Below are 10,895 nucleotides of genomic sequence, written 5' to 3'. Positions count from 1 at the left end.
GTCGCGCATATTCATTATGCGCGACACAGCCGACCCGGAAGCAGCTCCTGCAGGGGTCACCGCCGGCCGGATGCTGCGTCACGGACAGTGGGAGTGGGCGCAGGTGAGTGAATCTCTAAGTGCAATCACGGGCCACGGAGAACGGAGCCCGGATTGCACTTAGACAACCCACGTGTGCCATGATTTTCGGCACACGCAGGGACATGTGCGTGTTTTACACGCCAGTGAAAAACGTCTGTGTTTTTCACTGACGTGTGAAACGGGCCTAAGAGACAGGGTTCCCCTGCTTAGCATAATGGTTTGGCCCACGTCACCCCTTCTGTTTTGTGTTGTTTAGTATGGTCCGAGAAAAGTGCGGGAAGAAGAAGGAAGTGAAAGGGAGAGAGTTCCAGGACGTCCGAGAGAGAGAGATGCCTGAGGTAGTCAGTACTCGACAGATGTCTCCTGGATGAGCCCAGCTGACCTGTGATTCAAAGTAAGAAAGGCCTCTCCATCCATTCCAAGAGAAGTGCGCACCTATGTACCTTTTGTTCTACTAGGGGACCAGACATTTGGACAGTGCCATGAGTCTGCACCATGGTGCATCGGTTAGGGAATAGTTTAGGTGTCCATAGCTCGACTGCGGTGTCCAAACAGTCCTGATAGGGGAGATGAGTCAGGGCAGTGGGTAGAGTAGAAGGAGCTGTTTCCCACATATTGTTAACTTGTTGCTTCTACATTGTTGACTATTGTACAATTAAGCAAAATCGTCTCAGCTAGAGCGTTCAATTGCTATTGTGTGTTTTTTTTTTGCCTGCCTAATCATCACACTTCTTTCCCTGGTGCTTTGCAGCCTGTGTATGTAACCTTTCCCCTCAATAAACTCTTCCCTGGTTTTATCCATCAGCCTGTCTGGTACTGTACCTTACTCTGCACTGCGGTGTCCCTCGGTCATCGCTGCACACTCTTGACATGATGTCAGCACCATAGCCAATACTGGAGACTCAGAGAGTCACCAGAGGCTCAATGCTGGACCCGGGGATGGAGAATAAAGTGCAATTTTTATTTTTATTTTTTCATAACAAAGTGCTGCTGGGGATGAAGATATTCTGAAAGGGGACAACCCTTTTAAATATGATTTAACACATTTTCATCCCTAGAATAGTTGTGCCTCTGTTGTGTGAAAGTGCAAAATAAAGTAATTCATTCAACTAGAACTGACTACATGGATTTTCTTAACGGGTAACCCACCATCATGTATCCCCACTACATTTACTATCAATATACAAAAGGTTGTGTTTTATTTTAAAAAGAAAACACTACATTTTAACCTTTTTTTGTTCTATATATTTATTTTATGTCTTATCATGCATCACAGCTTGAATTTACCAAATGGGAGTACAAGATTGGTTAAGCACGCAGTTATAGATCATTCACGTCTACTTTGGAGGTTGTGTTGGTTATTGTGTTCCTGCTGTACTGGAAATATTTTCATCAACTGGAATATTTGTGTCTGGACCAGGGCACTGATCTGATGTTGAGGCCTTTTCAGGGAAAGGGCGAATAAATGATTTTGATGGTTTTCCTTCTTCTTTCCTGTCTGGTTTTGGTCTTTTACCCTTCTTTTCTTGATCTTTAGGTGAAACTGTAGTTGATGGTTCATTTCCAGAAAGATATGTAATGGTGCCCTCTGTTTTGGGTGGACTGGATTGAGGACCACGAGGTCTTTGTGGTTGGTTGTGATGATGTTCATAACTGTGTAGGTGATCATGGTCATGATCATGTTCGTCATATTTTTGTCCAAGTTCATTACCAGGTTTAACAAACCCACGCCCTTCTTTTTGGCCAGTCTTTTTTCCTTTTCCTCTGTCACCTTGCTTTCCATAATCTTTTTTGTCATTACTTGATTGATCTTTGGCATCATTATGCTTTGGTTCTTGCAGAATTCCTGCCTAAAATAAAAAATATAATTTTCTAAGTAAAATTGCTGTTCTAAGACCACTATATGGCTGTATTGGTACTATTTAAAATTTGACAATAAGGCTATGTGCGCACTAGAAAAGTGATTTTTCTTAAGAAAATTTCTTGAGAAACTTCTGGGAGTTGAAGATTACCGCACCTGCGGTAAAAAATGCACCAAAACCGCCGGAAAAACGCATGCGTTTTTGCCGCGGTTTTGCCGCGGTTTTTCTGCAGGTTGGTCCCTGCGGTTTTTATGCTGTAACTGCAATAAATAATATAGATAATAGATAGATAATCATAGTTTCATAGTTTCATAGTTTTTAAGGTTGAAGGGAGACTCTAAGTCCATCTAGTTCAACCCGTAGCCTAACATGTTGATCCAGAGGAAGGCAAAAAAACCCCAATGTGTCAAATAAGCTCCAATGGGGAAAAAAATTCCTTCCTGACTCCACATACGGCAATCAGACTAGTTCCCTGGATCAACACCCTGTCATAAAATCCAATATACATAACTGGTAATATTATATTTTTCAATTAATGCGATCAGGCTCTGCTTAAATTTTACTTGTGAATCCCTCAATACAACATCATACGGCAGAGAGCTCCATAGTCTCACTGCTCGTACAGTAAAGAGTCCTCATCTGTGATTATGATTAAACATTCTTTCCTCAAGACGTAGCGGATGCCCCCGTGTTCCAGTCGCAGGCCTAGGTGTAAAGAGATCTTTGGAAAGGTCTCTGTACTGTCCCCTCATATATTTATACATTGTGATTAGATCCCCCTAAGCCTTTGTTTTTCCTAACTAACTAACCCCAAGTTTAATAACCTGTCTTGGTATTGCAGCCCACCCATTCCTCTAATAATCTTGGTCGCTCTTCTATCTACCTGTAAGATTATGCTATTTATAACCTTCTATACTTTTGCTAACAAGAAATGCATCCATTCCTCTCTTAAATTCATTCAGTGAGTTGGCCATCACCACTTCCTCAGGAAGAGAGTTCCAGAGCCTCACTGCTCTTACCGTGAAGAACCCTCTTCTATGCTGATGTAGGAATTTTCTTTCCTCCAATCGAAAAGAATGCCCCCTTGTTCTTGTCATAGTCCTTGGTACAAACAGATCATGGGAGAGATCTCTATATGGCCCTCTGATATATTTGTACATATTTATTAGGTCTCCCCTAAGTCTTCTCTTTTCTAGAGTAAATAGACCTAATTTTGATAACCTTTCCGTGTATTGTAATGCACCCATTCCATTTATTATTTTAGTAGCCCGCCTCTGAACCCTTTCAAGTTCAGTAATGTCTTTCTTCAGCACCGGCGCCCAAAATTGCACACAATACTCCAAGTGTGGTCTGACTAGTGATTTGTACAGAGGGAGAATGATGTTTTCATCTCGTGCCCCCAGACCTCTTCTAATGCATCCCATCACTCTATTTGCTTTGGTGGCTGCTGCCTGACACTGGGCACTCCAATTTAGATTCTTATTCACTAAGATGCCTAAGTCTTTTTCCATGTCTGATTTCCCCAGCAGTTTCCCATTTAGTAAGTAATCGTAGCATCTGTTTCTCCTTCCCATGTGCATAACCTTACACTTATCTGTGTTAAACCTCATTTGCCATTTTTCAGCCCAATTCTCCAATTTACTCAAGTCCATCTGTAGTTGCAAACTGTCCTCCTTTGTGTTAACTACCTTACATAGTTTTGTATCATCTGCAAATACTGATATTTTACTCTGTAAACCATCCACCAGATCATTAATAAATATATTAAATAGTAGGGGGCCCAATACAGACCCCTGTGGCACCCCACTAGTAACCCTGGCCCAATCTGAGTATGCACCATTAATAACCACTCTTTGTTTTCTACCACTAAGCCAGCTACCTACCCATCTACACACATTTTCCCCGAGCCCAAGCTTTCTCATTTTACTTAGCAGTCTTTTATGTGGGACAGTGTCAAATGCTTTACCGAAGTCGAGATAAATGACATCCAATGATTCTCCTCGGTCCATGTGAGAGCTTACATCCTCATAGAAGCTGATCAGGTTAGTTTGACAGGAGCGATCCTTCATAAATCCATGTTGATATGGAGTTAAACAGTTATTAACATTGAGACATTCCATAATAGTATCCCTTAAAAACCCTTCAAACATTTTACCCACAACAGATGTTAAGCTTACCGGCCTATAGTTTCCAGGTTCCCTTTTGCACCCTTTTTTGAATATTGGTACCACATTTGCTAGCCGCCAATCCAGTGGAACAGACCCAGTTTCTATAGAGTCTTTAAATAAAAGGAATAGAGGCCTGTCTATCACATTACTTAACTCCCTTAATACCCGAGGGTGAATGCCATCAGGGCCTGGTGATTTGTCAATTTTAATGTTACTAAGTCGGTTCTGCACTTCTTCCTGGGTTAGGCAGGTCATACTTAATGGGGCATTTACATGATCACTCTGCATTTCCCCTGGCATATGCTTTTCCTGTGTGAACACAGTTGAGAAAAAAGTATTTAAAACATTTGCTTTTCCCACATCGCTTTCTATGATTTTACCCTCATTATTCTTTAAAGGGCCAACACCATCAATTTTAATCTTTTTTCTGTTTATATAATTAAAGAATAGTTTGGGATTTGTTTTGCTTTCCTTAGCAATGAGTCTCTCAGTTTCTACTTTTGCTAAATATATTTGTTTTTTACACATTTTATTTTTTTCTCTATATATTTTTAATGCTTCCTCGCTGCCTTCTTGTTTTAGCTTTTTAAATGCCTTTTTCTTATTATTCATTGCCCCTTTTACATCCTTATTAAGCCACATTGGTTTTCTCCTGTTCCTAGCCCTTTTATTTCTGTATGGTATGGCTAGCTCGCAGTGGGTGTTTAATACCGATTTAAAAATTTCCCACTTATTTTCTGTGCTCCCATTTTTGAGGACATTGTCCCAATCAATTTGGCGAAGGTCTTCTCTAAGTTGATCAAACTTTGCTTTCCTGAAATTCAGCGTTTTTGTAACCCCCCTCCAAGGCACCTTACTAAAGGACAAGTGGAATTGTATTATATTGTGGTCACTATTCCCTAGGTGCCCATCCACTCGTACGTCTGTTATTCTATCTGGCCTGTTGCTTAAAATTAAGTCCAGAAGGGCTGCCCCTCTAGTTGGGCCCGGCACAAGTTGGGACAGATAATTATCCTTAGTTACTGACAGAAACCGGTTTCCTTTCTGAGATACACAGGTTTCAGTTTCCCAGTCTATATCGGGGTAATTGAAGTCCCCCATAATAATCACCTCATTGTGATTTGCTGCTTTGTCTATTTGTTTCAATAATACATTTTCAGTGGTTTCTGTTATATTTGGTGGCTTATAACAAACCCCTATGAGGATTTTATTAGTTTTCCCTCCTTGTATCTCCACCCATACAGACTCCACCTCTTCATTTCCCTCTTGAATATCTTCTCTTAGTCTGGGCTTTAAACTGGACTTTATATATAGACAGACTCCACCCCCTTTCCTTTTTTTACGATCCCTCCTAAACAATTCATATCCTTGCAGGTTAGCCGCCCAGTCATAACTATCATCTAACCATGTCTCAGTTATTCCTACTATGTCGTATTTCTCCTCATACATTACCAGCTCCAGTTCCTCCATCTTATTGGTCAGGCTTCTTGCATTGGTCAGCATGCAGGAAAGAAGTTTTGCTCCCCTTTTCTCAGCTTCCTTCTTAGTACCCTGTCTTGGGTCCTCTTTACGGCATCTAGTATCCTTGATTAGTTTGTCCTTCTGCTGCATGTTCTTGTCTGCTGTTTTTTCTCCCATCCCCTCTTCTTCTAGTTTAAAGCCCACCTGATGAGTGTGGCAAGCCTTCTGGCGAACGTGTGTTTCCCAGGTTTTGTGAGGTGTATCCCGTCTCTTGCGAGAAGTCCATCGTAGAGGTAATTCACTCCATGGTCTAAGAATCCAAATCCTTGCTGCCTGCACCACCGTCGTAGCCAGTTGTTCAATCGATAGATAGACAGATAATGGATAGAGGGAAAGATGGATAGATGAATAGATAGATAGATGAATAGATAGATAATAGATAGAGGGATAGATAGATATATAATAGATGAGAAAGACTTATATAATGTACCACCTCCCTGCATATTCTAAGCTGGCACCCTTTAGTGACCTTCATGTGTCAAAGGGTGCTTAGCCTTGTATTTAGCCAAAAAATAAATAAATAAATAAAAAAAAAACCACGTGAGGTCCCCCCTATCTTTTGTAGCCAGCTAGGATAAAGCAGACGGATGCAGCCTGCAGACCACAGCTGGCAGCTTTACCTTGGCTGGTAATCCAAAACAGAGGGCACCCCACGCTGGTATTTTACATTATATAAATAATTTAAAACAAAAAACGTGGGGTCCCCCCCAAATTGGATCACCAGCCAAGGTAAAGCGGACAGCTGTGGTCTGGTATTCTCAGACTAGGGAGGTCCACTGTTATTGGACACTCCTCAGCCTAAAAATAGCAGGCCGCAGCCGCCTCAGGAGTGGAGCATCCATTAGATGTGCCAATCCTGGTGGTTCGCCCAAACTCATCCCGTTGCCCTGGTGCGGTGGCAAACGAGGTAATATATGGGGTTGATGCCAGATGTGTAATGTCACCTGGCATCAATCCCTGGGGTTAGTGATGTCACGCGTCTATCAGATACTTGTCATTACTAACCCAGTCAGTAAGAAATAAAAAATAGACAGCAAAAAAAGTTTTATTTGAAAAAAAAATCCCCAAAACATTCCCTCTTTCACCAATTTATTGAAAAGAACAATCAAATCCGGGTTCTCCAATAAGGGGGTCCCACGATGATCCATACCATAGTCACTGTCCCAGTCAATGAAGAACAAAATGTTCCCCATTGGCTGGGAGAGCAATGCAGTGACTTGAGCTAACATCAATAGGTCAGCCCAGGTCACTGCAGGGGATGACGAGTGCTGACTTCAGGAGGTTATATGAGATCATTACCTGCAGTGACGATCTCCTGCACTGCTGACGTCAGCGCTGTCACTGCCTTCTATGCCCGCCGCGTTCTCAGCAGTATCCCGAGAGCCTGTGACATCACCGCTAGTGACAGTCTCGGGCCGCCCACGAGACGGGCATATAATGCAGTGACAGCGCTGACGTCAGCAGTGCAGGAGATCGTCACAGCAGGTAATGATCACATCTAACCTCCTGAAGTCAGCGCTCATCATCCCTGCAGCTGCCAGCACTGCAGGGTGAGAAGCTGCTGATACTGCGGGCAGACACTGACACTACAGTGCGGGCAGCCGCTGGGCTGGAGTGGGACACAGACTGCACGGGCACCCGCCGTAGGTCACACGGAAGCGCTTCCATGCGGCGTCCAGGGAGTGTGATCTGTGTGTTTACTCTGCTCCGCTTGCTCTTCCTGTCATAATGACATCACTTCCCTGCAAACCGCAGGCAGTGATGAACATTACCGCAGGTAAACCGCAGCTATACTGAGGGTATACTGCACATCATTTGCTACCTGCAGTATACCCGCGGTATTTCGCGATTACATTACAGTGAATGGAGTGAAATACCACAGGTATCTGCGAAAAAGAAGTGACATGCACATTTTCTCAAGAAATTTTCTCAAGAAATTCTGCAGAAAGAATTTTCTTGAGAAAAAAAACGCAGTGTGCGCACAGCTATTTTTTTTCCCATAGGTTTTGCTGGGAAATGTCTGCAGGAAGATTACAAACATTTCTCAAGAAATTTCTGCAGCAAAACCACAGGTAAAACCGCGGGTAAAAAACGCAGTGTGCACAGAGGGCCTAAATCTGTTCTGAAATAAAATTACATTGAAATACATTGTAACCTGATGTATTAAAACTGTAGTGTGAAGTCTTAACTACTTTTGGTTTTGTAGACACCATAGTGAACATTTTTGCAGGAGGCTAATGTTTTGTACAGTAGTACTTTTTTGACTAGTATACCCTCCTCTCAGTATAGATAATTAGGCTAACACAGTGGCCATCTAATAATAAAACTGCTGACAATCCTAGCAGGCAGCCAGCATAATATTCTTGAGTACTTGACCACTAATTTATGTTGTTTAACCTCTTACCACCAAAGCCCGTTTTTGCATTGCTGAACCGGCCAAATTTTTCAATCATGACCAGATTAATAATCTAACCTTATGTAGTAATAACACTGGAATGCTTCAACATATTCCAGTGCTTCTGATTTAGGTTGATATTATTTGTATTTATTTATGAAAAAATTGTAAATTTAATAAAAATTTCGAAAAATTAGCAATTTTCAAACTCCTGAATTTTGATACACCTAAAACAGATGGTCCTGCCGTACAAAATAATTAGTAAATAACATTTACTACATGTCTATTTTATGTCAGCATAATTTTGAAAATGTGTCTTTTTGTTTGGTAGGAAGTAAGAAGGGTTAAAAGTTTAGCACTCTTTTATTTTTCCATCAAAATTTACAAGTACAATTTTTTTAAAGAACCAGTTCACATTTGAAGTAACTGTGAGAAGCCAGAAAATGCCCAAAGGTGATAGCATTTTCAAAATGTGCACCCCTCAAAGTATTCAAAACCGCATTCAAGAAGATTATTAACCCTTTAATTACTTTGTATGAATTAAAGCAAGGTTGAAGGCAATAATTAAAAGTTGTTTTTTTTCTACAAATGTTTCTTTAGCTCCAAGTTTTTCATTTTTACAAGAGCTACCTGAGGAAGGGGGAGATTATTTTATCCCTGAAACGCATTGTAGCTTAATAAATTCTATTACTTTATCTCTCATCTCCTTTGTGAGCAGCGCCCTTTTGTACAGTGGGATTTTCTTATTTTTTGGACAATTTATAACGTGGTGACACATGTAAGTTGTGCAGGGAACATTGGTGTAATAACAGGGAAGACCAGAAATGAATTTAGTAATCCAAGGATGTGTGGTACACTTTCAAACAATCCTTTGTGGATAGGCCAGATTTGTAGGGGGAAGGTGTTGCACCAAAGTGGTATCTTTTCTTAACCCCTTTTATAACACACGTTGCACTGTTGCTTTACAACCTTTATTTCCTGCAATTTCTGGGACCTCAACAGAGCAATGTTGCCTTGGTACAATACGAGGACCTTCAGTTCTAGGGTTTCCTTCCTGACTTACAAATATTAGGGCCTTTTTTACGACTTTCTAAAACTGAAGGAATGTGCCAGTCTGGCCTGCACATTGTAATAGCACATAAGTGCTATAAAGTGCTATCTGTATCATGTGCACCGCCAGCTGGTTTTCTGCTTAATGTACCTGTACTTCAATTTGCAGGAACACTGTCCCAATTATGACGTATACTAACGTCAGATATTGAGAAGAGGTTAATATCACATCTTACGTCTACTATGTTTTGCTGAATTACAAGAGGCATGCTTATACAGATCCAGATAGCTCAACAATGACACTAGCTATCAAAGACTCTTAAGTTCCTTACCACTTTTGCAAAATTGGATCCCTTACTACTATCATGGAGGAAATTATTAACATTATATTTGTGATATTACAGAAGTACTATGTTTTATTTCATACCTCTGGTTCAAATATTTCACAAGTCACATTCAGCACAATCTTTTGAGTTGGATTGTTCCAATGTGTTGCAGCAAAAGCTTTACAGTAGCCAGTATGCTGATAAAAAAAGAAAACACAATAAATTACATTTATCATCTAGCATAAACACATTGTGTTAGCACCAGTAATCATTATCAGCAGAATGAATTAAGCATTTTCTTTGGAGAGCTACATTACAAGCATTACATGGCTTTAATAACTGTTTAAAGGTCACTCTGATTTTAGCATTTATTGCCTGAGATGGGTATAAATCAGAAGCATAGCTAGGTGTTCAACTCTGGGGGGGGCAAAACTTCTGAATGGGCCCCTAGCCAGGTAAACATGTTTACCCCTCTGTTACAGTCTGCACCCCTCTATCCCACCCTGCAAACCCCAATCCCATACAATCTGCACCCCTCTGTCACACAGCCTGCACCCCTCTGTTATACCCTGCACCTCTCTGACACAGCCTGCACCCCTCTGTCGCAACCTGCACCTTTCTGTCATAGCCTGCACCTGTCACAGCCTGCACCTGTCACAGCCAGCACCCCTCTGTCACTGCCTGCATCCCTGTCATAGCCTTCATCCCTTTGTCACAGCCCGCACCTGTTACAGCCTGCACCTGTCACATCCTGCACCCCTCTGTCACTGCCTGCATCCCTGTCATATCCTTCATCCCTTTGTCACAGCCTGCACCTGTCACAGCCTGCACCTGTCACAGCCTGCACCCCTCTGTCACAGTCTGCACCCCTATCATAGCCTGCACCACTCTGTCACAGCCTGCACATGTCACAGCCTGCACCCCTCTGTCACAGCCTGCACCCCTCTGTCACAGTCTGCACCCCTATCATAGCCTGCATCCCTCTGTCACAGCCTGCACCTGTCACAGCCTGCACCTGTCTGTCACACATTGCATCTCTCTGTCACACCTTGCACCCCTCTGTCACACCTGGCACCCATATATCCTCCTTTTCGCTCACTACCTGTCATGTGCCCTCATCTTCTACATCTTCTCCTTTATATCCAGCCTCCTCCCACATGGGTAACATGGGCTTGATGTCATTGCAGGTCTTACACCACTTGCAGATATTTTCTTCTGTCTGGGCCTGGAGCAGATTAAAGCTTCCCTGCCTCTGCAGCACACTCATGTATTGAACCCCCCTCCTCTTTCCCTTAAAAAAAAATAGCCGGATTTGCTACTTGGCACTACAAAGGAGAATGGGGTTTAAAAACAAACAAACAAACAAAACTGAACTGGTGTCCTAACATGGCCCTTTGTGGCAGTAGGGGGGGGGGGCAAAATGGACCTAGCATCACCTATCACAGGTGCTCAGGAGAAAAAATATCTATTAGAGGTAAAGTAGCTCCGGCAC

The 10,895-nt window shown here is 42.1% G+C and overlaps 1 protein-coding gene across 1 annotated transcript in view; it reads right to left on the bottom strand.

The window, feature by feature from the left end:
- Positions 1-1,439: 1,439 nt before the first annotated feature.
- Positions 1,440-10,895, bottom strand: part of LOC142297278 (fetuin-B-like) — a 30,363-nt gene continuing 20,907 nt past the window's right edge. Inside the window, exons 6-7 of the mRNA XM_075341530.1 lie at positions 9,505-9,600; positions 1,440-1,931 (exon numbers count right to left, since the gene is read on the bottom strand). Of these exons, the coding sequence (XP_075197645.1) occupies positions 1,440-1,931; positions 9,505-9,600 (588 nt within the window). The remainder of the gene's footprint in view (positions 1,932-9,504; positions 9,601-10,895) is intronic.

Source organism: Anomaloglossus baeobatrachus, chromosome 3, assembly GCF_048569485.1.
Source record: "Anomaloglossus baeobatrachus isolate aAnoBae1 chromosome 3, aAnoBae1.hap1, whole genome shotgun sequence".
Lineage (NCBI taxonomy): Eukaryota > Metazoa > Chordata > Amphibia > Anura > Aromobatidae > Anomaloglossus > Anomaloglossus baeobatrachus.
This window is presented reverse-complemented; position numbering and strand designations above follow the sequence as displayed.